The 26,463-nt window shown below is 39.3% G+C and overlaps 1 protein-coding gene across 1 annotated transcript in view; it reads left to right on the top strand.

The window, feature by feature from the left end:
* The first annotated feature begins 8,299 nt into the window (after positions 1–8,299).
* The window catches only part of LOC104169375 (focal adhesion kinase 1), a 29,861-nt gene continuing 11,697 nt past the window's right edge, over positions 8,300–26,463 (top strand). The window contains exons 1-6 of the mRNA XM_009710277.1: positions 8,300–8,844; positions 9,508–9,619; positions 12,419–12,505; positions 13,495–13,632; positions 15,311–15,442; positions 25,162–25,224. Of these exons, the coding sequence (XP_009708579.1) occupies positions 9,548–9,619; positions 12,419–12,505; positions 13,495–13,632; positions 15,311–15,442; positions 25,162–25,224 (492 nt within the window). The 5' untranslated portion in view covers positions 8,300–8,844; positions 9,508–9,547. The remainder of the gene's footprint in view (positions 8,845–9,507; positions 9,620–12,418; positions 12,506–13,494; positions 13,633–15,310; positions 15,443–25,161; positions 25,225–26,463) is intronic.

The following is a 26,463-nucleotide window of genomic DNA, read 5'->3' as shown; positions in this document are numbered from 1 at the left end:
TCTCATAATACTGAGTTTGTCGTCAGAAGGAATTCACCAGATTTTCTTGGTCTAGCTGTTGTATTTGTATACAAATGCAAGGTATTCCACTATTTAATAGATGGCAGTAAATTCCTACATGTATGCTTAAGAAGAAGAATCATAAGGTCTGATTTAAGTTGCAAAAAGTAGGAAATTCACGTGCAGGTAAAATTCCTCTCTTTTGGACAAGTTTATAGTGCGTTCTTCACAATTTTTAGAAGACTATTCACATTTGAAGCCTGTTTGAGATAATATTCATGGCATAATATAGGTAGCCTATAATGAGGTCAAGATTACCTACAGATATAATTTGAGTTTGTGCTGTCATTGTATGCTGCATGCTTCAGATGCCACTGCAGTAGGGAGATTCAGTACAAAAAAGTCTTTGAAGCCTACTTTTTCCCCCATTTTGGATGGAATACTGATCTTAAGTGGCTCCAGCAGCTGTCAGATGTCCTGCAGTGCCTGATAGATGGGAAAGACAGCAGGAGAATAGAGTAGCATTTCAAATCTGGTGTATATTATGAAACTATGTATTCATAAATCTAATCCTCAATATATTTCTAGTTTAAGTCATTATTTTTAAATATCCTTTATCTATCCCCTTACACTCCATTATGTTTCCTCATTTCATTTATCTCGTGTCACTGTGAGCTACATACTAATTTTAATTGCTGAGAGGAGAGGGAGCATAATTTTGACATAATCATTTCTTCTTGTGCTTTTGGGCTTTGTTGTTGGGGCTTTATTGGGAGTTTTGGGGGATTATTTGGGGTTTTGTTGGTGCTTTTTTCTGTTTTATGAAAGGCCAAACAACCTACCCCTTTTTTATGAGTTATTTAAAAGCAGCTACTCACTTGCTGAGATTTTGTGACTGTTTCAGATTTGGTGCCAGTACCTTCTTAACTGCAAGAGTTGCATCTCGAAATAAGAATTAACTTAAAACAAAGGAGCTCGATCAGTGTGAATATTTAGGCAAAGTGCTGCTCTTCTCTCTAGATAGAGGACTACCAGCAGAACTAGTCCAGACAGTGCAGAAATCTCTTGTACAAAGTTTGATAGTTGAAGTGCTTTGCAGGAGATGGGTTTTGCCTATGAATTATTTCACTAAGAACAAAAATCTATGTTTGAACTCAGTAGCAGGAATAACAGCCTACCTTGTATTGTCTTCCCTATAGCTTCCAAAGGAAAATTACCTATCAAATGGATGGCTCCAGAGTCAATCAACTTCCGACGGTTTACCTCAGCTAGCGATGTGTGGATGTTTGGTAAGTGAACACTGAATGGTGGGGTTTCCTAAGTGTCCTGTCGGAGAAGTTTGCTGTTTCATTTTAACTATTGTAAATGAATAATTTCCAGATATTTGGCACTGTTTTTACTTTCTGAAAATTCGGTTTCTTCCAGCGTATTTTCCATCTCTGTATTTTTCTTTCCTTTTTCTACTCAGTAAGCGTAAAGTTTTGTGTGCCTTTTTGCCTCTAGTAAGAAGCTGACGAAGGTACAAGGAAATTAGGTCTTAGCCATAACGGAGATGATTTTTATACTGTTGTTTTTCCCTCTGATTTCTTTTTCTTGTACCATTGTTATTTGCTGTTTCTATGTTATATTTTCACTTTTTCTTTTATGGCGATATGCCTGCTTCCCTTGCTTAATGCATAGATCAACCTATATGATACCCTGTTTCCAGATCTTTAATGCTAGATTCCCCCTTAGTTTGTCTTTCATAGCTCCTGCTAGCTTACAAAATATGACCAGAAGCTGAGTAAAAATAAGGGTAAATAAGAATATCCTGAAGCCTTATTCTTTTTTCCTAAATATGCACGTTTTTATATGAATCTGATCACCTATGTTCAAACTGGTCTAGACTACTGGTCTGGACAGACAGGACAAAGATGGGCTCTGTAAAGGAACAAAGACGATGAGACTTGAAATAAGAGCAGGCAGTCATGTAAGAGTTCACCCTCTTGACAAAATAAAATTTGAGTGTTTTTAAGTGAAAGGTATGTGAATTTATAGTAGTTCGAAGAAAAGTCTAGTACAGTCAAGAGTTAGAAAAATGAAGTCTGTCTATGGAACATTCTGGCCAATCCTAAACTGACAGACCATTTTTCCCTTTGTGCTTTTAACATAGTTTCAACAGAAACTGTTTCATTACATAGTTTCAGCACAAAAAATTTGGATCAATGCCAGTGTTAAAACACCCTCAAAGTGAAAATATGCTCTACGTGTCAAAACAAGCCGGTTGGAACTAGTCAAAAGGAAAAGCAAACACAGCTCATTCTACCTCATGAAAAAATAGATTTAAATATGAGCAACCATTCTGATTTACAGTCGGTAAAAGGTAGTTAAATGTGAAGCCATGCTGCCGTGAGCCAGCTGTGGGTCATGCTTCCTTCTGAATAATTCAGGTTGATACTGCGTGTGTAATCCTACTGCACATCACTCCTCTCTGCTGCCAGCCGGTAAGTCAAAACTGATTCCCTAGCCGTATGTTTCAGAAGAAAATCCGTTGTTAGGCTGTACAAAATCAGGGTTTGTTTCTTTTTTTCACAGGTTTTGTTGTTTGCTGACACTGGGGAAAATTTTTTTGTGTGTGTTTCTCAGGTGTATGTATGTGGGAGATCCTAATGCATGGGGTAAAGCCCTTCCAGGGAGTGAAGAACAATGATGTGATTGGGCGAATTGAGAACGGTGAGCGGCTCCCAATGCCTCCAAACTGCCCTCCTACCCTCTACAGCCTTATGACCAAGTGCTGGGCATACGACCCTAGTAGACGACCCAGGTTTACTGAACTTAAAGCACAACTCAGGTAGGGTAATACTTCTGAAAGGTCGTTTCCTTGTTCAGAAATATTTATTTTTGCTTTATCTTCTGTTACAGTATTTTCTTTCTGTGGAAAATGCAAGACATAGTGTATTAAGTTTTATCTTCAGAAGGCCAGGTTGTAGCTACTCTTTTGGAAATCTGGACCTTATCTGTTGGAGAAAATGAGACTAGGCAATAAATTCAAGTAACTGGAAATATGAATCACCTTCTTTCTTTCCCAAGAAAAACTCCAGATTTTACTAGCAATTTGTTTATAATTTTAGCTTTGTATGCTACAGTCCTTGGGGAGGAGGGTAGAAGGAATTTAGAGTGATTATCTAGTTAAACATGCAGTGGCCAGCTTTGGGGTATAAGTGTATCCTTTCTTAAATAAATGAGCCATCAGATAAGTACTGTTGAAAATTATTTTCATAGCATATGTAGCACTCTAGTTGCCCTGTGGCAGCTCTGTCTGCGCAATTGTGGAGCCTGCAATAAAATGCGGCATCATTAACTAGAAATTCTTCTCCCCATTGTAAACCAGGATGCAGACTTACCTTATGTTTATCTTGGAATAAATGTGAGCACACACTTTTGAGACCAGTTTAAATTCACACCCTAGTTTATTCTGCAATAATTTATTCCAGTGTCCATATTTCAATTTCGCCAGCCACAAAATTGGAGGGATATTTAAACTTTGAAACATCACTCATATATTTTGGAGACGTATTTGATATTTGTGACCACCTTTGGGATTTTACGAGTGCTCAGTATCTATTTTCCCTAAGTCAATATAAGTTTCAAACAATAAGTAGGTATTGTACACCGTAAATCCACTCCTGGATTTGTTGTAACTCATTGCCAAATTCTTCAGTTTTATTTTATGTCTTGTTTCAAAGTTGTGCTTTGTGGCATGTTTTATTTTCGTAATATCATTGTGTGCTGCCACTGGATGTTCATGGTACAAGATAATTCATAAGTGGTTAAAATAAGGGACAATTTTAATATAATCATGATGCTGTTAGGTAACTTAGCTACCTTTAAGTTTTTTCCTATTTCTTAAAATTTCTGACTGTTCTACCATCTGTTACTCTGGGAGCTCCTGTGTAGACTAATAATTTACATAGCTAGAGGAAGACGTAGCCCTTCTCACAAATAACTTATCATCCTATTGACTGTGTGGAGTTAACCACAAAGGAAGGAATGCTAGGGCTGGGTAGGGTTTGCAAGGAAAAGATATGACACAGTTGTGTGATTTGGGTAATAGGTAGAAATTGGCAATTTACTTTTTCTTTTTTATGGCTCTGGAAGAACAGGATTCTTTTTCATTTGCAGTCAAATTGTTCTGATAACTTACAGCTGGCTGGCACGGAGGAGAATGAAGCCCTAAAAAATGAGACTAGGAAGATGGCTATGGTGTGTAAACCCAGGCAAGGAGAGTATCTCACCAGCAGGGGAAGAGGAGGAGTAAATCCAGAGTAAAAGTAATTGTGTTGGGGGGGTGAAATAAATGTAGGCTGTACTCAGAGAAAGAGCAAAGGCAGCAACACTTAAAACAGCATGAGTCAGGAGTGAGAAAGAGGGAAAAAAAAAGTGAAAGATGATGGAAAGGTATCGCCAGATAGACAGGATAGACCAGTGCCAAAGAGCTTGGCTCTCCTCAGAAATGCACAGCCAAAGGGTGAGAGCTGAACACTCACGACATGCAGCAAGGCAAATTCTCATTGGTAACAAAATGTTTCCCAGTGTGTGTGGGTAAGCTCTGAAACAGGTCACCCGGAAAGACTGGAATTTCCGTGCTGGCAGACTTTCAAACCTTGAGTGGAAAAGGCTCTGAGCAACCAGACCTTGCTGTGCATGGAGCTCAGCTTTACCAGGAGATTGGACTCGAGACCTCCAGGAGTCCCTTCCAACTTAAACGATTCTCTGATTCTAGATGAAAAATGCACTGAGGAACGTGGCGGTTTTGCTCCTCTAGTCATGCTAGGAGATTTGAAGCATTGTTTGGAGGACAACCTCTCTCCTGGGGCCACAGCAACCCTAAAATCCAGTTTTCACTCTCTTTTCACCAAAGCAGAGTTTTCTGCCACTCCATACTGATGACCTTTATCGCCTGGAAGTTAGGCAGCACAGTCGTCCTTAGGGCTTCTTTGCACGGCGCTCAGATAGAGTCAGCCTCTCGTTGGAAAGGTTGCCAATTCCCTTATGATGAGGCAATCTCAGGCAGCTAGGAAAGATTGTGTTTCAAAACTCAAATTCCCATGAACTTGCAAAAACAAGCCATTTCCCTGATGGCCTTTTCTGTGTGGTGTTGCTGCTGCTCCTTCTGGATCCTATCCAGGGTAGTCTTTTCAAGCTGAGAGCAGACTAGTTGTTTGCTTGAAGCCAATGATACAGCACCGCAACGTTCCTCTCTGTTTTAATGGGAAAAAGTCCATGGCTTTGGGAAAAAACTTTTCTGCATCTGAAATAGCACTGGTGGGAATATAAGCATTTCATGTGTTCTCTGTTTGTTATTTGATGCTTTTCCCATTTCATAGTAACAAACCATACTTGCAGCTGATTGTGCAATGCGAAGGTTCTGCTTTCTATAGAGTTTAGATAGCGTTATTAGAGTAGTAATAAGCCCTGATATTTTGCAGCATGTGATCTGTCCAAAGTGAATAAGGATGAGTTAGTCTTCACAGCAAACACAGAAACAAATGAGTGTGTTGTGGATTTCCAAACTTAATTCCTCCTTGCGTCCTAGGTCCCTTTTTCAATTTTGGGGTGGGTGGGTGTGTGTGTAAAAGTGAGTGTGTGTGTGTGTATAAAAGTGAGATTGAGTCAGGAAAGTGAGGTGCTACCCTGTTACTCCTGTGATGCTGTCACTATCTGGGCCAGAGTTAGAATCTGGGATATTTTAATCAGAAAGCGTGTGCTGCCTTACCGGGTTTGTGTAGAAGAGATTTTTAATCTTGCACTACATGGTAAATAATATAAAAGGCCCTTTGCAAAGTGTTCAAAGTAACCAAATCACGCAATATCACTTCTACAGCATTTCTCTTCAGAATGACTCCTAGCCACTTACTGTAACCATACACTCACTATACTATAATCGTGCACTGTCTATAACCATACACTGTCTCATACGTGTATATATTATTAAATTTAATTTATTCTTTGCTATATTTAATATGCTGGAAGTGTGTATTGCTAAGGTAGCACCAGTATACTTGCAGGTTTTCTTACAAGTCAGCTCCCAGGCTTGTGCTTGCGAGTTGTGGTGCCTTGAATGTCCCTTTGGTTAGTAATTCTGTTAAAACTGGGGTTTTTTGCGTTGGAGGTTAAGTTGGATTTTAATTTTGAGCTTTGCATGACATTTTCACTGCATCATTGAATGAATTTTGTTTAAAGTACCTATTGCTAACCTTTTCTCCTAAAAAGAGCAAAATAAACAGCAGTTGTATCATTGCTGTGGTGTCACTCTGACTCCCTGTTCGTCACTGAAGAAGGACAGGTTTTAACAGGGGGGATGACCCCGCTAGCATCTTAGTGCAGCAGGTCACATTAAATACAGCTCTAAAAAGAATGAAATTTAAAAAAAAAAAGAATGATTCGTGCTTTTAAAGTCTGGTTTTGTGACAACAGTGGGACAATTAGCTGATAAGAACTGGACTTGAGCCTTTTTGTGACTGTATGTGATGTAGGTCCTGAAATGTTGTTTATAAATAAAAGAAACCAAACTGATAAGAGTGAGAGCAGTTTGAGTCCTCTCCTTTAGTGGCATTCTGCCAAAAAATATTTCAACACATACTTGAAATACATGATGGAGGCTGCAAAATGCTTCATTAGCCTTTTGCTCTCTGACAGTGACCATTAGGAATAATCTGTAATCCATATGAAAGTGCCTTTAAATTAGAGCAGTATGCAAAAATACGTTCATCTGCATCCAGCTTTGCATTTCTGATGGCTGGAGACAACAGAGGTTAAAAAAGAAGCTGCTTGTCCAGGGTCAGCACTGACTGTAGGTTCCCACACCACCATAGCAACAAACACTGGTCTTGCTGTGCCTTTTGAAATGTAAGGGTACAGTTTAGTATTTCAGATACTTCTACACTGAAGCTCCCAGTAAATGTTTCCTTTTCAATGTCACAGGCCAATTTCAGTAAAAAGATTCTTTGTAAATTAAATAAGTTTATCACTTATGCAAACTTAATAGTTGAGATTTTTCATCAGACTTAACCTAGCCAAGAAGATGAGTTAAGTTTGTCTGTACTACCTCAAGATTTGCTAGGGAAATCATATGAATAGAAATACTTCTCTGCTTGTTCCTCTTTGCTGCTAAAAATATATGCAGTTTGGGAAAATATGCCTAGATGTGACTTTCCTGACCTTCTGCAAATTCTAATAAACCGTTCAGAGTACTTGAGCAGCTGCACTGAGAAAAGGTCAAAAATATCACTTGGCACGCTTTTACTCCATCTATGCATTAGTCTTCCCTTTGTAAAAACAAAGACGTTTCTGTGAGTCATTTTTATCTTTATGTTTTTTCGAGTAATGCTTCTCTGAGGCATTTCTATTCTATATTCTTGTCAACCGTACTCAAGGGCATCCGAGTACAAATTCTGCTGCGGCTGATCGGCCTTTGACCAGGTTACTTACTGGGTTGCTGGGGAAAGGACCTCCTGATGACACAGGCGACGAAAGAGCAGGGTGGGATGAATTAGAGTTGTAAGGCAAAAAGCTGAGCCTGTGTTATGAAAAACAAGTCATTTCAGTAGAAATTTGTCATTTCCAGTGGTATGATTTAAGTTAATGGTATTGTTTTGAATACCATGACACCACAGATAAAATGGCTTTGATAGCAAGGCAGGTAGGTATTGGTGTGTCGTTCCTTTTTAAGGAAAAACAGGAGAGTGCTGTGACAAATTACACCCATGGCCCCAAATTGTCAATAAGCCATCCCTAAATTTAGTCCGTTGCTTTTAGCCAACTCCTGTTCCTTTCTTTTGTTCAGATTAGAGCAACTGCTGCATCAATGGCTTTGTTAAAAATCTGTATTTTATTCATGCAATGTCTGGGTGGGGTTTTTTTCTGTTGGTTTGTTGTGGGTTTTTTAAATCTTGGGGTAATGCTTTAAATATCATAATCATGGTTCATGGGTATGGGTGCATGTTGGCTGATTTCTCACGCTGCATAAAAATGCATGCTGAATATCTGAAGTGTGACCTAGCTTTAAAGCAGTAGGTTTTTTGCTAGTTCTTCATGGGTTCAAATAGGAAATACTGCATTTTCCTTGTTCTGAAGAAAGAGAGAGGTTAAATAGAAAGATTTTCTCTTTTTAGTTCCCTCCGTTGGGCTGTGGCTGTGTTTCTGTGGTAGTTGTATCAGTTTGAGTTTTGCAAATAACTGGTCTGATTTTGGTTTTGTTCCACATTCTTCTGTTACTTCAGCAATGATGGATTGAAATTGCAGCAATACTTATAAACTTGGTTTAGCTGCAGTGAGACGAGATGACTTCTCTGCTTTTTAGAAGTGGCATAGATTATTAATTTTTTTTGGCTGAGTAAGGAAAAGCAAAGTTCTCGTCTCCAACCAAGCAGGAATTTATTCTTGAAATAAGCAGTAAAGTTCCAAGATTAGAATAGATTGCTGTGGTTGATCTCATCCCCTGCATGAGTAATTCTGGGTGGTTATTTAGCAGACTGAACAGGAGATTACAAACTCAAAACCTAGCTTTGTTTCTGGAAACTCTTGAGTGATAAAGAAGCTGCAATAGCTCCTTTACAGGATTATCTTTACGCGGGGGATAGCAATATGTAAATAATTTGCCCTCCGCACATCTCCAGACTCTCCATGTGGAGTGCAGCTCCAACGACTTTGCAACTCCCTATTTCAAACCTTCATTCTGAGTATTTTTTCAAATGGCAAATATCCAACATTAATAATCCACATAGCAGGACTGGGAGGAGGCTGCTGTGGGGGCAGCAGTATCACGTTGAACTTCAAACAGTCTTTTTAATAGTCAGAACAGTGGTAAGTAGCGAACTAGTTTTACTACTGTCTTGTACTTTGTTGAAAATGTAGCCTTTTGACCTGAATGTTTAGAAGCTGAGTGAATACTGTCAGATATTTCTGTTCTGCTAAATTAGTTTGCTGAATGCGTTCCTGGTTAGGCTGAAATGGAGAAGCTGAAGACACAGTGTTTAAAATGTTTTTTGACTGCTTTGTTTAGAAAAGAAAAAAATCCCAGTGATCTGAAGCTCTGTTGCGTTTCCGTAAGGAATATTTTCAGTTTGTTTTGAACCTTTGCAGCAGTTCAGTAGAGTATTTTCTTGTGAAAAATAAGTTTTCATGCAAGTAGGTGCTCGATTTATTGTCTTTGAGGATTTCTCTCTGTAATTACACATCAAAAGAACTGTTAACATGCCAAAAAAATTTAGTGCAAGATCAACTACAGCTTTCTAAAAACTCGTTGCTGCTTCTGTTTTTAAAAGCGTGCTGGTAATCCTACAGAAGTATTTCTTCCTGATACTGGTTTTCAGAAACCTAACCAATACAAGTAAAAGAAGTTTGTGTTTCAGCACTCACTCACTTTGTCAAATAGTGTTTGTTAGTCTGAAGAATGTGAGAGCTCTGGGGAGAGGTTTGTTGGACATTGACCTGACGTTTTACTTAAACGTAATATGTTTTTCCTAGTACAATACTGGAGGAAGAGAAGCTGCAGCAAGAAGAACGAATGAGAATGGAATCCAGGCGACAAGTCACAGTATCCTGGGACTCAGGAGGATCAGATGAAGCTCCTCCCAAGGTAGCTAAGATTGCAAATTACATGTGTTTAAAAAACAAACAAAAACCCTCTTTTTATTCCATTTATTTCTTCAAAGCTTCCTTTGACGGTTTCGTTCAAACAATGGCATTCTGGCCAATTTTGTCATCATCTGCTAATACTTGCCTGAAATGACCCGGCTCTACTTGAACTGTTATTAGAACTTATTCATGCTATAATATTGCACTAACAATTTTCTATTTCTTGTTTAACTTGTAAAAGACTACCATAGTTGCCACAAAATTGTTTCCTGGCCTTTTCTTTTTTCTTCTTTCTTGTGGCACTCCTATGAAACATTAGCTAGTGAGTATTCAGACCAGCATGAAGTTTATTTATAACACGTCAATGAGAGGACAGAAATCAACTAATTGCATTTTCCTTATTCTGGACAGAAAATTAGGGGTTTGCTTCCAAGGACCTTATGTGGTTTAGTTTACACTTAATTTTATTTCATTACATGTCTGTCCTGTTTGGATGTCGCTGATGTCTTCTGCAGCTGTGGTAGTCTAACCTCACCAGTCGCTGAGCACTCTCAGTAACTTGTGTGCTTCTCATCAGAGTTATTTTGCACTTTGAAGGATCAAGCCTGTATTTTGAAGAATTTTGTGCAGTCACCACTGTAATGTGAAATATTATCTGCGTCCTGGTCAGTTTACGATGAATTCCTGTAGCTGTATATGCAAGCTCTGGTACTGATAACGATTTCAGTAGTACTCGAGTGGCACCTTCTGCGGTACATATCCTCCAACAGTCATAGGACAGCAACTTGTTTTTATTTTGTTTTGTTTCCCCATACCCAAGTTGTTGCCTGATAGATTTCTGAGCTTAGTTCTGCATTTTGATAGCCTTATGGCAAACAATCCATCAACCTGTTTAGTCAGCTGAGATAACTAGCAGGATTTGGTGTATATATAAACAGACGATGTTCCGAGTTACAGAAGCAGATAAACTGCATAAATTGGAACAATATGCTACTTAATTATTACAGCCTTGTTTGAAGAATTGGTTTAGTCTTGAAGCTTTGGGGCTAATCCAAATAGAGTAAGTACCTTTCACTAATGTAATATATGAGCTACACCATATTAGAAATTATCATCATTAGAGCATTGGGTGTGATGTATAAACTGAAACACTTGACAAAAGATGTGTTAAGATTAAATTAATTCCACCACTGCATATCTTTTTTGAGGGTGTCAATATGTTCTCACTGTATATATGATGCAGTTGTTGGTTAGGTTTTTTATACAGTATTTCTGTGTAAAATATGGATGTGCATACTAATGACATTTGAACAAGTTGAATTTCATAGATCTGAGATTCTAAGTATCCCTTAAGTTATTATCTAATCTTCTAATTATGACAACTGGGGTTTTTTCTTCCAACAATTCATTATAAAAGTTTCAGGTCTTTATAGGTCTTAAATTCCATTTTATTTATAGCCTTAAACTCCTACACATTCTCAAATAGTTCACAGATATCACAGTTTGTACTATGAAATTTCTTGTATCTTAGTGATTTCCGTTACAAACTTGACAGAGAATATCCTAGTACAGAATGATAATGACATTTTTGATAAAGTGATGATAAAATTCTGCAATCTCAAAGTAATGTGGTGGTCGCCTTTAACTGTCAGAAGGGCTGAAGGAGCCCGTTTGCAGAGTGATGAGGTTTGGGAGTTTTTTCCCTTCTTGGTTGATTTTTCTCCTCCTGAAAGAGCCAGCACCACTGTTCTTCAAAAAAAACAAACCTCAGATATACCTTTGGAGGTTAGTATCAAACAAAATAACAGAACATTTCTGCTTGGAAGATAAAAGTATGTTGTTCCGAGCAACATTTTCCAACAGTAATTCTTTCAGTAATGTGAAATTTCTATACCTATTCTGGCAAAAGGATGATCTGTTCAATGTGTGCAGAAAACCAGGCCCCTTTTCGTGCAGTTTTTTGTAATAGTACTGTCCAAATTTCTGGTGACTTTCTCATGTATTACTGATTATACATCTTGTTTGTTTACGTGTAAAGTACTGCCCTTCTCCTGAAGGGGTAAAACAAGATAGACTCAGATAAAGACTCTTGATAGCGGTTCTTTAGCTGTCCTTTCTAATAAGAGCTAGTTCTGTCTTGTTTTTCTTGGCTGGGAATGGCTTGCGAAACAAAGCATGGGTAATGAAGCGACTGTGGAGTTCAGAATATGATCAAAAGCACATTCCACGTTGAGGCAATTAGTTACACAGAAGTTAATTACCAGAACTAACTTTAGTCCTCAGAATAACACACGGAAATATTCCTGCTAAACAAACCAGTTTGATTTGTGTTCTGACTGAAGCAAAAGAATTTACTTTTGGGAACGGTCATAAAAGCGACAAATTAATAGCAAAACTTTCTGTACTGCAGATCGTGAACTTAGAAACAATGCTATATTTGCACCTGGAAACTTGATTTAAGAATTATGTTCTTAGCTGATATCCTCTCTAGAGTTAAACAGCGCAGAGCCGGTCATTTAGTGCAAGCAATTAAATATACACAAAGAATTCGCAGAGCAAGCATTATTTATTGACATACCTAGCAAACAATTCAGCTGCATCCATTTCCAAGCAAAAATGGAGGAAAACTTAATTTTAATTGTTTAAACAGAATGTTAGTCATTTTAGAATATTTATTTCAGGAGTTTTTTTGACCTTGCTTTTGTGATGCCCCACCTATAAACGTTGTCTCACCAAAGAGTAATTTTCTGGTTTTAGTTTTCTGTTTCTAAAGACTCTAAAAATTCCTTTACATTCACAGCCCAGTAGGCCCGGTTACCCCAGTCCGAGATCCAGTGAAGGGTTTTATCCAAGTCCACAACATATGGTACAGCCAAATCATTACCAGGTATTAAATTTAACACTCTGCATGGATTTTTTCAAATGTGGGTTTTATAACTCAGTTGCAGCTGGTGGGATTGATTCACTTCTTCTGTGATTTATTTTCATTCAAATCTGCTAGATGGGTTTTGGTTTACATCAGAACAAACCTCGAACTGAGCCTGGTAGGTTTACTCGAGATGACAAATATTTTCATATCTGATATGGTGCTCAAATTCCTAAAACTGCAATGAAACATATTAGACATTTTCATATTTATTGAAGGAATGTGATGTTCATGTTAACATTTGTGCTAAGCTGTGAAGTTACTTGCCTTATAAAATGGCATTAACTGGTGGACCTTCCGTGGGCTTGTTGACACTCTGCTCCCTGACGTTTCTCTGAAACATTTTTATTTTCTGTTGGCTGATAGCCTTTAGAGCTACCACATCATATACTCACAGGTTTTGCTTTTCTACCTAACACTGCTGAAGAAATTTAACACAAAAGTTTGTCATGAAAGTACTTTAAGCATTCTTGGGTTTGTTCAAAGCTACAACCTTATACAACAGTCTCGGTCAAGATTTATTTTTTTTTCCATGGAGAGGGGGAGGTTTTCATTCTTTTAATGAGTATTTCAGGCTCATTGAAACTACTTTGATTTTCCTGTGGAGAAGTTCTCAGGTCATACAGCTAAGCACACTAATTACATGCTGTCACTCAAGACTTAAGCTTGTAACATACACTAGGGGGTACATTTTTATATGGCTCTGTAGGGCAATGTTTGCAGGCTCCTCTTAACTTGAATACAAGCTCTGCATGTGTAGCTTTTACAAATGTATCAATAGATTTATTTTTGTTCATCAGAGGACTTGGATCTTCTTGACTGCAGAGGTTAAAACACACTTTCTAATGCTGCTGTTTTCATAGGCATCCTCAAATCGTTATAGTTATCCTCAAAAGTTATATTTCTATATATTTCTGTATAACTTTTTTCTTTTTACACTCCCTCCAAAGGTGTCTGGCTACCCTGGTTCTCATGGGATACCAGCCATGGCAGGCAGCATTTATCCTGGGCAGGCTTCTCTCTTGGATCAAGCAGATTCCTGGAACCATCGGCCTCAGGAAATATCAGTGTGGCAACCAAACATGGAGGTATCATGAACTGACACATCTGTTGTTGCGCTCTGTGCAGTAAATACACCTTTTTAATTATTTAGGTACATCTGGAGATTATTGTAGGAAAACCAAATCTTTCTCTGGTACCTTTTAAATTGCTGTACTGCACTGCGATGACAGTCATGACTGAATTCTGTTCTTTTTGAGACAAATCCTTCTATGTGAGGTTGGAGATAAAGTGTACTCTTTGTACAAATTTTTGAAGAAGTTATTACTACTTATTATCCTAATTAAGTGACTGATAGCAAGTGTTTTGCGTTTGTTAAAAGGCAGCTTTACTGAAACTTGTTGCTGTTAGTAGAGATGGAAACATTCATGTAAAAATATGTAATATCATTACTGTTTAAAAATACCCCTCGTGGGAGATACCCAGCATAGCTAAAGTATCTGAGGCTTCTCCGTAACTTATCCAGAACAGAAAATGAAATGGTCTGCAAAACTGTTTGTGAGTTGTATTCCTGTTAGGTGCTTTTCAGCCTGTCATGATAGCACAGAGTTGCTGCAAGGAAAATCAAATTAATTCCCCCTTTAACCTTCCATCATTTTTCTTTCTGTTCTCCTCCACTATTTTATACTTTTTTATTCCATTTTATCCTCCTACAAAGATTCGTTTGGTGCAGCTTCTGTCTTAAAGCCATTCCCTTGTGCTCTATTCCCTGTACTCTATTCCCTTATTAAATGATAAACGTTTAAGTGGTAACTGAGGCTCACCCGTTAAATACTGGCAAGCAGATAGGTGTCCAAGCCTTCAGTTTGCCTCTGCTTACTCTTGGTTGGTTTGGCCACGTACTCTGCCATTGCGTAATTTGGCCGTATATTCTGCCACTGCAACTTGCTGCCATGCTGCTGTTTTTCACACTGTATATAGTTGAGGGTTGTAGTCCCGAGTAGTTCAACCTCCCTGTAGATTATTGACTCTACAAACAACTTGGTCTAACTGTGTTGCGCTTGAATAAACTGTTGGTGGAAGCATATGAATGCTTTGCACGTGTTCGTAAAAAGTTACAGCCAAAGTTTTCACAAAAGATTGGGAAGTTGGTTGCCTAAAAACAATCTCAGTGAAGTTTGTTATCAAACTCCCCTTGGCTTTTTTAAAAATCCTAATTTATACGCTACTTACTAATGATTACCAGAGAGCATTGGGATATGGTATATGGAGTATTGTAAGCTTAAGACATGCATAGAAGCATGTTCAAAAATCCATTAAAAGTGTCTCCATGACATGCTTTGCAAGTGTCGGCTAAAACTGAAAAGCATATTTGTTTTGAGTAAAAAATGTATCTTGCAGCTTTTAACAACTGGGTAGTTAAATTATTGCTCAAGACCAAGAAAACAAAATTGATAGATGTGTTTTTGTTGTCCAGCTTCAATGAAGTGCAATATATGAAGTGACAATGTTACTGAAAAACAGAACAGAATTTTTCAAATCTTTTTGGTTCTAGTGATTGGGAGCAAAGCAGATAAAATGTTTGTAGTTGGAAAGAGTTTCTTCTGATGGTCTGCTTCAGTTTATAAGGAGCTGAAGGGTCTCTGCTTGACTGCTGTTGTGCATTTGGGCTTTTAATAATCTGTTCTTTTATAATCTACGAGTTCTTGCAGCTGTTTATATGAATTTTAAGTTGTGACTTTGAGTAAACCTTACTCTGGCTTGTAGGATTCGGGCACTTTGGACATACGAGGAATGGGCCAGGTTCTACCCACACATCTTATGGAGGAGAGATTGATAAGACAACAACAAGAGATGGAAGAAGATCAGCGCTGGCTTGAAAAAGAGGAACGTTTCCTGGTAATACTTTGTTTCATAATGCTTCTTAATTTGTTCTGATTTTTCTTTTTTTATTGCAGCTTGCTAAAACTGGTCACTTCTGTGAAATGAGAATAATTACTGAACATAGGAGTCACTACCAAAATGTAGGTTTGGAAACAGTTTTTAAATTAAGTGTTCATCTAGTGAGTCCCGTATTTCAAATACCTTGAACAGCTGTTGTTGTTAGCGAATCTCATGTTATCCAGTGGAGTATTTATGTGTGGGAAGTTGTGGGTATAATTCTGTGTCAATCTGGAGGTGGCCTGTTTGTTCTTAAGGAGATAGATGTGTGTATACTCTACCCCTTAAAAAGGGATAACTATCAGCCATCTAAGAACCCTGACTGTAGTAAGAGTTCTAAGCAGTCTTGCACTGGAGGAATAATGAGACATGTTAGCGGGAAGAAATAATTTGAGAGCACGCTCTGGGAGGTGAGGAAAAAGCTCTGAACAAGGAGGAGGAAGAAGAAATGCATTGGTAATGGGATCTTCTGTTGATGTTTCTCTGTAGTTCCGTGTTTTCTTCTTGTCAGTGCCACTGGTGTATGTTTTTTAGTTAAGCTCTGGTTTCCCGGTTGTCAGAATTCGAGTTCTGTGTTAAAATTCCCCTACTTGAGACTGATGGCTACAGATGCAGCAGAAGATGGTAGTAGCATATTACTCTGTATAGGCTCATGCCAGGGAGCCTATGGGTGCGTGAAGCTTCACTTGACAGGTGGATAATTTACAGTGGTGTGGCATGGGTTGTGACAAACGTCAGTCACATGTTTGATCTTAAGCGGACTTCTAGGCATCTTTCAATTTGGAAGCCTTTTGTGCTGTACACAGCTACAAAACATGCCTGTATAAATGCAGGTGCCATAGGTTTGTTCTGGGAAGTAAGTTTGAATAAATATGCTCTCTGTTTAAAGCAGATGATGACAACGGTCTGTGGTTTCTGTTAAGAGTTCTCTGCACTGTCTAGAGCTGGTCTCCAGGAAAATCTCAGCTGTACAGACGAATTATTTTTATTTTAGAACCCAAAATTGCTGGTCGTGATTGTATCACAGAACTTGAAGCAGTCCTTTAGGATCTTGAAGCCAGGACATTTTGTTCCTTGAAAATAAGAATTTATGCTTTATTCCGCAGGAAGCCAGTGGGCAGGAATGGAGAGATCTTGTATGTAGATGATGTTACCAAGACCTTATTCCTTGCCAATTGAATTGTATTAATCTCTAAGGGGTTTAGTTATGTATGGTATTCAGAATTGTTCAGAACAGCTGATGGCTGTGGAGACAACCAAGGTGGGATAAACCTCTACTAGCCCTTCAGAGCTACTGGTGGATGCCCCCATGTCCAGTACATGTTCTAGTCAAGATCCAGATGGTGCCAGAGTGAAGATGTTACTTTTGGTTAAAGGATGTCGAAGCTTGCTGTTGGCTGGTTTCCTTCTAAGTGCACTTGGGAATTTGCAGTTTGCCATTGGATGACCGTAAAGAAACCACTGTACTCAGTTTGCTTTGTCCAATTTATTACAAGCTGAAGAGAGGGAGGGGAAAGGAAAATTTCTTCCCTAATTTAGGCATTAGCTTTTCCATTCTTGAGTGGCAGCAGTTGCTTGTGACTTTCACAAGCCCAGGAGGTCAAATTGATTCCATTGTCAGTTAAAACTTTAAAGATAGTCAAGAACTTTTTGAGAAATTAATATGCGTACTGAGAATGAGGCATTGTGATTTCAGGTGGCAGTAGATTGTGTGGGAACTTTCTGCAGAAAACTTTCTGAACTTTCTGGCTTTTTCTGCAGAATAGATGGTAATTATTTGTAGTGTTTGTTATTCTGTTTTGATTCAGCCTCTGGGCCGTTAAGGTGTTTACCGTCCCCCAAATTGCTGCTTGAGGAGGGACTTTTCATTATGTGTTAGTTTTTATTGTGAGGAGATGCCATCTCTATTGGCACCCTCTACTCAAAGGAGAACTAGCACTGATGGAGTTGTGAGCAGCTCTGCAGCTTTGCCAGAGCTAATTTGGTTGATCTAAACCCTTAAAGGGTTAAAAAGGCAAAAACCAGAGAGTTGTGAGTGGACGTAAGCATGAACTTAAATGGCCAAAATGAGGAATTGGAATCCATGAGAGACTTCAGTTCTTTTTCTTTCTGTACTGCATTTTGACTATACAGACTTTGGGGTTTATACAGATTTATACGCTGTGTCAAAAGCTAAACAAGCTAATGATAGCCGTAGGGTATGTTTGAATCCATAGCAAGATGTACGTCAGGAATCTTCAGTTTATAGATGGGTGTTTCTTGGAAAAAGAATGTGGTTTTCTAGGTTTAGCCCTGAAGAAATCAAGATAGTAGAAAAGTCGCTGTGCGGAGTCACTCTTAGAGGCCTTGCAGATCTCCTGAAGGATATCCACAATTCATACATGAGAGTCCGAACACAGGTCCAGTGTAGAAATAATCCGTATATTATACGCACATGCTCCTTGGCCCATGTCCCCTAGTGAGTTACTAGTGACATTTCTTCTCTTGGAAAAAGGGCCTTCCCTGATTTCACTCCAGGTGATTTAGGGAGGAGAAGCAACTTCCTCAAAATTGATGTCATGTCTCACTTGCTTTGAGACACCTTTCTGCACTAACCTTTACATTTTGATAAAATGGTTTGCTGAAGTCTGGCTCTGCCTTGCCTGCTATAGGCAGGTTTCAGAAGAATATTTTTTCCTTTTGAGCACAGAGAACAATAGGGAGAGTAGAGCCAGATTTTAATTTTTTAACTTATGTAACCAGACAGTGTAGTGTTCTCAGTTTCAACTGACTACTTTCAAGAGCAGCTCTATTTACACAGTCTTCAGGCTCCTACAGTATATCTCACTTCTGCTATGGAGAATTGGGCTCACAGGGGAGCAACTGCAAATCATTTAATGTAAGACACTGCAACAAGAAGAAAAATCCTCAGTGGGGTTTCTGTTAGTACAATTTTTGTTTCCCCAGAGTAGCACCAACTTGCTTGCGACTTGAAATTCATTGCTGCTTCTACAGGGAAAAAATACAACTCAAAGCATGTTAGTACAAGTATAAACAGCACTGATGCTGTGTGTGCTAGAAGAGACACCCCAGATGAAGAATTAAATTGCAGTGGCATTGAAATGGAAATTTGCCAGTCCTCGGAGGGGTTGTTATCTGTGTAAGCAGTTTGCCTGAAACTGGTCCTTTGAGAACATGTGACTAGTCAATACTTGAAAGGAGATAGAAATTTTGTTTGCAAGCTGCGGCCTTAACGGAATCCAGAATTCTGAAATTCTGCTGTAAAAAGAGAAGACAAACAGATCTCTCTTCATGGGAAAGCTCCTGAATGAAAATAAATCTGTTGTATAAAAACTGAAGAGTAAATAAATGTTTAATTTTAAATTGTACCAAATATATCCCTTGGGAGGTGAGAAGAGAGTTGGTGAGGGGGTTGATTTTGGAGGACTTTTTTGCCGGGACTGATACTCCCTTCCACTCCCTGATAGAGAGAGGATGTTGCACACTAGTCTGGTAGCTTTAATGGATGCTAATTAAACTTGTGGGCTTTGGGTATCAGCTTCTCCAGGAAGGAGGACAGAAATACCTGGATTATTTTTGAGGAAGCTGAAGCAAAGACAAAGTATTACTGCACTTAAAGCTTGCTGCAGGTAACTATAGAAGACGGTCTTTGTCCAGGGCGTATGCAGGTGGAGGGGTGAGATGGCTGCAGTACAAACTCATCGAACAAGTCTGTTTGGCCTTCTACATAAGGAATCTTACTGTTGGGATATTTCAGGTGCTGCAGTCTCGTGGACTGAGGTTTTCACTCATTTATCTCCTGTGATGTTTGGACCTCAGTCACACAGGCAATATCACAAGACATTCATGAAGTCCTCATTCTGCACTTTCTCCTGAGTTGTTTTGTGATCATATGGGTATTTCCACTCCAAAAAATAAAATTGATGAAGATTAATCAAGATTTGACTTGTACATAGTGCATAGCATATAGAAGCCGAACGAACAACCTCCATCCCCAAAAGCAGCGCTCTGCAATTGCGAATGGCCGCGCTGCTGCTGGCACTTGCAGCTCGCTGTAACTAAAAGATTTGGCCCATTACCCTGCAGCCAGGCATGCATGCTGCGATACTTGCACTCATGTCCAGCATGCTGGCTTTCCTTTATAGTATTTGTGCACGCAGAAAATCAGCCCGTAAGGATCAGATTACTCCATTAGGGCCACAGTATGTGTATGTTCAATCTTCCACTTCTTGTGTGTAGAGTTAATTTAAAAGCAAATCAGTTAATTCACTGAGTTAAAGTTGGTTGACAAGTAGCTCAACATGACCCGGCAATGTCTGCTTGCAGCCCAGAAAGCCAACCATATCCTGGGCTGCATCCGAAGCAGCGTGACTGGAAGATTGAGGGAGGGGATTCTCCCCCTCTACTCTGCTCTGGTGAGACTCCCCCCTGCAGTACTGCCTTCAGCTCTGGGGCCCCCAACACAAGAAAGTCATGGACCTCTTGGAGCAGGTCCAGAGGAGGCCACGAAGATGATCCGAGGGCTGGAGCACCTCTCCTGTGAAGACAGGCTGAGAGAGTTGGGGTTGTTCCGTCTGCAGAAGAGAAGGCTCTGGGGTGACCTTCTAGCGGCCTTCCAGTACCTAAAGGGGCCTACAAGAAAGCTGGGGAGGGACTTTTTACAAGGACATGTAGTGATAGGACAAGGGGCAATGGCTTTAAACTGGAAGAGGGAAGATTTAGATTAGATATAAGGAAGAAGTTCTTCACTGTGAGGATGGTAAGGCACTGGAACACATTACCCAGAGAACCTGTTGATGCCCCCTTCATGGAAGTGTTCAAGGCCAGGTTGGATGGGGCTTTGAGCAAGCTGGTCTAGTGGAAGATGTCCCTGCCCATGGCAGGGGAGGTGGAACTAGGGGATCTTTAAGGTCCCTTCCAACCCAAACCATTCTATGATTCTTTGATTCTATGAAAATAATTTTTAAAGGCCCCCAAAGATGCTTTTATTTGCGGGTTTTGACAGAAGTTTGGAACTGCCAAAAACTATCCTGATATTTAATTTTTTTTAATTGATTCTAGGAGAAAGTATACATTTTGTATTTTAATACGGAGTTTGACCCAAAAGGAGAATCACCTGTAACCACAGGTAGGAAATCAATGGTGGTGGTGATGCCATGAGAGAGTCTACTGAACTGGTAGCTAGTTAGTTTGCGTTGCAGAAGTTGTGGGAAAGAAGCTGTGTCATTCTGTGTCTTTTCAAGACAACCTTTTAAGTTCAGCAGTGTAGTAAAGTTGGTGATTTTTATGCCGTAACTTCTGGCACTGTCGCTACCTCTGAACAGTTTGCAGAACGCTTTTCTTCTTTGGGGCCTGTTTAATTACCTGCTTCCTCATTTATAGTTAGTTTCCAGTTTGAGCGCTTCTTTGTGGCTGTATTGATGTTATGTGGCATTGTTTTTCATCATATAAAACAAAGATACATATGTGCGTGCCTTTGAGTAACTCCTCAGCAGACAGAGCACTGTTGTGCTAAGAAATTTATAGTCCTTTCCTATGATAGGTTTAGAAGAAATAACTCGCATAGTTTCCTTATCGTGTTTGGTTTTGGTTTTCTTTGAAATTCCCACATAGTTGTGGTTTTGTCCTATTTTGACACTGAGAACTGCAATTCAAATATAATTGATGTGAGCTGTTGCTAAAATAAGATTTTAATTTTTAGCCTGAGAAAATCCCGCCGAGACATTACAATTTGGCATGTCCTGAGAATGCCAAGACTTACATGTTCTTTTATTAGTGAGTGACCAGAAATACTGGAAATAAAGAAATTATGTCCCAGTTTGTCAACATATGCATCCTGTCTGAAAAGACCTCATGATGTTTCCAAAGATTTCAGATAGGAGACTATTTATTAGAAAAAAATCCATTTACTTTTCAAGGGTCTTGAGTTTCTGCAAGATAAATATTTAATAAAATATAGTTCCTCCCTGAAATATATGTCTGTAATGAATATAATGCTAAGTGGAAAAGACTTTGCTTAAACTTGCATTTTAGCTTAGTACAGTTGATGCTTTCCCAAAAAACAATTCAGAGCACTACAGTTTGTGTGCTTGAGAAGTTCCGTCATACTATGAGTATGAAACACATTTGAAGGTGATTTCTCGTCATAGTTGGTCACTGTTTAGCTTCAAGGCTTGAAAGATATACTCACAAGTCACAACTTTTTCAGGTAAAGCTGAAATCCTAAATCTCCAGATTCCCAAAGGCTTCATTTTCTGAAACGGTCTTAGACTGCACAAGAGTGTTAAGGAGGGCCTTTGTAGATACACACTCTTAATGGCTACGTTCAACTTGGGGGCTTCACAACCAAGTGGATCCCTTGAGAGTTCCCCCCCCCCACAACTCCTCTCCCCGTTGAATATACACCCTCAGTACAGTGGCGCTCCAACAAGTGCCAGAAATGTTCTCCGTAAACGCACGCATGCTGAGCACCTCAGCACCCACCACCCAGTTTCCAGCCCCTTTAGCTGCCTCTCGAAAGAATCATTTGCTGTCCAGCCAAGAAGCTCTGGGTATCTAATGCTACTCCTGGTACCAGGATGGGAGGGTCATTTGGAGGAGTCTCGGCGGTTTTCAGGAGGGCTGCCATGGAGGTACGGAGCCGTAGCAGGGACTGGAGAGATAGAAGGGTGTGCTTTGGAGTGGTAAAATGGTGTGGAAAGTACAGAACAGGTCAGTTTTGGTGGGAGGCTTATTTTTGACCTAGAGAACGTTGCATTAAACACATCTGAAGGATCTCCGTATTAAAAATTCAGCAATGCATTGCTATGTAATGCCAGCATGAGAGGCTAAAATTAAAGCTCTTACCACTGTAGAAGCATAAGAATTGTTGCTAAATAATATTTTAAAATACGATGGGTGTTTGATCATAGATACCACCTTTACTGTAAAAGAGTTTGTCTTTCGAAATTTCCACAGCTACACAAATGAATAAATCAGAATATCATTTACTAAAATAGGAGTTGTTAGAATTTATTAGAACACAGTCAAGTCACTAGAAATATAATTGAGCCTCTTCTTAGTCATTGGACACAAAAGTATGGTGAGTATTTCTCTGTTGTTCCTTGTGTTCCTAACTATCCAAGGGGGCAGAAGGAGGAAAATGTTTGAAGTTGACAAGGCTCGTGCCACTAAATATTTTCAGTCCTTCATTCTAAGATACCAATATGGAAATTGCTGAGATGCAGGTGGGTTGTGCAGCTGTACAGACTGCCCGTGCACCCTCTGGTTTGCCATTACCCGTTGGCACTTGGCATCTTCGTTTTCAGATCAGGTTCTTGGAGATGCCTGGACAACAACACTGCCTTCCATGGCTTCGCTTGCATGGAGGTAGTCAACAGGACTCGGTATTTTTGTTGACCATGTGTGAAGCAAGTGTTTGTCAAGTTAATAAAGCTCATTTTAGTAATATTTTATGTGCATTTACAACCTTTCTGTGAAACGATTCTTAGACTGTAGCTAAGTGGTTGTGTGCTGTTCGTGTTGTCCATACTGTAGTCCACGTGCTGTCCTGAAGTCCATACGCTGCACGTTTGCTCCTGGTGGTGACTTGGGTGATTGAGTTGTTGCTGTGATGTGGGGTTGTAGAACTGGGCATTTAGAGAGTTCAGATGCTGAAAGGGAGGACCTTGTTAGTAAGACAAGGAGGAGAGGAGGTGGATATTATGTCAGTTAATTTAACTTTTTTCTTATAATACTAGAAAAAAAATCAGTTATTTGGACTGGTGTGTGGTTTTGTGCTTCTCAATCTTTTCAAATGCTCAATATTTCATTATCTTTGGAGTCTGGTTTAGGGTGCGTTTCTGGAGTAATAAGTTGTTAAAAGTGCAAAGAGCATTAAAGATCCCTGTGATAAAATAGTCTTTGACTGTCTGCAAAGACTTTGAGTACTTCTTTGGCTAGAAACGAACATGAAATGAAGGCAAATTGTGAACATCAATGTAATAGAAATGTAGTTAGTCGTATGCATAGATAAACAAGGATAGCTATTTGCTTTAGCTTAAAAATATAATGAGAATCATGACTTACTTTAGATATCTAATGAAGTATCTAAAATACCCATATCAAATGAGACTTTAATCAGAAAAAATTCCTTTGTCCTAATAAAGGAAATAAACTGGAGTTTCGTCAGTGGTAGGTTTCATCACAAATTTGTCACAAATTCCCGGAGAAACATTGGGAAATCGCTTGCGTCTGCTTCAGTTCTTCATGTTTAAGATGGGGTTAAATATTTCCCTGTCTGGTATGATTTGTCTATTTTTAATCTGCAAGTTCTTTCAGGCAGCGACTATCTCTGGCTGTGCCCCATTCAGTCTACGGAAGACTAAATGAAAATCCAAAGTATAAGCCCTTCTGACAGACTACCAGCACAATCGGAGTATTTTTCATGATAAAAGATCCATATTAGTGTATCTTTGCGAGTTCTGTCTGCCCAGCTGGCTTTTTAGGGTCCTTTGGCAGGATACGCGAGTTGGAATTATTCTTTTGTGCTTTTAGAAAGAAAGAAGGAAAGGGATCTGGAGTAGCTTTAAACAAGAAACAGATATATTTGTCCCCCAAAACTGACCCTGAAAGAACAGGGGGTCAGTTTAGTTACAGTCAGTATTCACATGCCTACATTTCTCTCAACAAAAAATTTTTGTTCTCATGCTGTGTGTGTCCATTTTATATATATATACATACATATGAAGGAGATAGTATTTACACTGATGTAGATATGCATTTCATCCATTCTCATTAACTCCTTATCCAGTCTCGTAGGAGAGTGAATTGAAGAGTCAGATAAATCTTTGGGTTTACGTGCCAGAATTAGTGCAGTACAAAAGCACTCTCATTCTGCTGAACTTGTATCTTCGGGTCAGTGTTAACCGTTGTTTCACATCCACTCTTCCTTTGTCTTTCCATGTAATTAATGTTGTCCTTGAAGAATAAATATAACATACCTGGATTTGCTGGGGAGATGGCAAAAATGACCAGTTTCTGTGTGGAAAAAACATCGGTGTGCTCTTATTTTTACTTTTTAAAACAACTGAGCCCTGCGTTCCTGTATCTCACTTAAAATATATAAAATAGAAATTTGTTTGTTGCTTGTATCAGGAGAATAGTGCATCTGGATGTCTTTATTAGCTTTCTGTATCCAAACGCAGTGTTTAAGAGCTCCAGTAATTGGCCCCATTTGCCGGCTTGGAGCGGGAGCCAAGTACATATAAGCCGTCCTCGGGCAGGAAGCAGGAATTAATGCGCAGCGTTTCTCATCCCGTGGTTGAAATTTTGCCGTTAGGAAGCAACCAATTTTTTAAAAAAACCAACTCTTGCTGCCTTTGAGAAAATTAAAATGCAGGTTTTCCAATGTTGTGTTAGGGAAATGGTACTATCAATATTTATAACAAGCATTTTTACACAGGCGCTGAGAATGGGTGGGTGAGAAGCGGTTGAGAAGGCTGCCAAGAGTTTCAGTAGCTGCAGTTGCAGAAGCGCGTAGTCGCGGCAGCGGGGGTGTATAGACTGGAGTGAAACGACATCTGTATTTGTCAGTGTAAATTTTTAACAGTATTTTCCTGTCTTTAAAATTATTTTAAGCCTAGGTCGCATGAATCAGGAAGCAGAGTACAGAATGAAGTTTTTCATTTTTGTTTTAGAAACCCGACGTGCGGCTCTCCAGAAGCAGCATCGACCGAGAGGATGGAGGTCTCCAGGGCCCAGTAAGTGTTTGTGGGATCTTTTCATCTCCCAACTCTTTCTCCAGTTTCCTGGTAGTACGCTGTCTTGATTATGGGAGATGATTCAAAGTTTTTGCTAAATGTTTCCACTATTGTTACGTGGTTGAACAACTTTCCAAGAGGCTCAGCTTCTGTAGGAGCCGCAGCCATGGCAAAGTTGTTCATGCAGCAGTTTGGGGGATTTGGGACTTGTTGGGGTTTTTTCCCCTTGAAGCTGCTATTGAAATAAATACTAAAATGTTTCCACAAGTATGTTGCAATAATTTTTAAACGTTCATGCGCTGCATAATTGGGCCTTTTATTTAAAAATGTGGATAGCTTTCTGAAAGTTCTGTCAACAGGAAGCAGGATTAAAATAACTTTTGCAGTTGTTTAGATATCTGAAGGGTTTTCTTACAAGGAATGTAAATGTTGCTGTTGTATTACCCAGAAATCTGTTTGGGGTAAATGATCTGCTGTGAAACAAATGGAACAAACCCCATAGCTGTTCATTTATTGCCAGACAACAGCTGCAGCTGTGGTATTCTTTCTTAATGGCTTAACTCCTGTCTGTTTGAACTAAAAATGTCTCTCCGATTGTTTAATTGCCATTGGAATCTGAATCATACCAATCGAAAGCGGGGGGCTTGGCTAGGAGCTGTTAATGATAGAAACCTGATGGTTCGTCTACTGTTTGTCCCCCGAGATCACCTTTAAAAAAGTTAATATTTTAAATTCACTTTCCTAGTTCATTTGGGATGCGATTGTAAACTCCTAGTTTGGCTGTAGTATTTCTTCACTACCTAAGAATTTAGGGACTCTTCCTGCATTTGCAGCCAGAGTACAATCATGAATGAGTGTATTAAGACATGTTGCACGTAGTCTCTAGAGACATTAATGTCTGGAGGCTGCTACATTTTTTTCCATGAAATTGGAGACTATTAGTTATTATGTCTTTGTTATTGTTGCATCTTTATATAAGAGCAAGTGAAGTATTGCTGCATTTTGTGCTACTGGTGAAGGTGCTTTGAGATAACCTGGAGATTTTGAAGTCCTGTCAGAGGTTTGATTCAGGTGGCTGTGGGTGGCAGTGGGTTTACAGGACAGTTTCTTGCAGCCAGCTGGTTTCTCTGACTGCTGCTTGGTTTCAGCATGACTGCCTGGGGTTGGAACAAAAATGACACCACTCAGATCCCAAACTGCTTGTAGGGGAAGTCCTGTCTTCTCAAACGAGGTAGTACA

Source organism: Cariama cristata, unplaced genomic scaffold (genome assembly GCF_000690535.1).
Source record: "Cariama cristata isolate BGI_N322 unplaced genomic scaffold, ASM69053v1 scaffold11591, whole genome shotgun sequence".
NCBI lineage: Eukaryota > Metazoa > Chordata > Aves > Cariamiformes > Cariamidae > Cariama > Cariama cristata.
The sequence above is the reverse complement of the archived record's forward strand: the minus strand, read 5'-3'. Positions and strand labels throughout refer to the sequence as shown.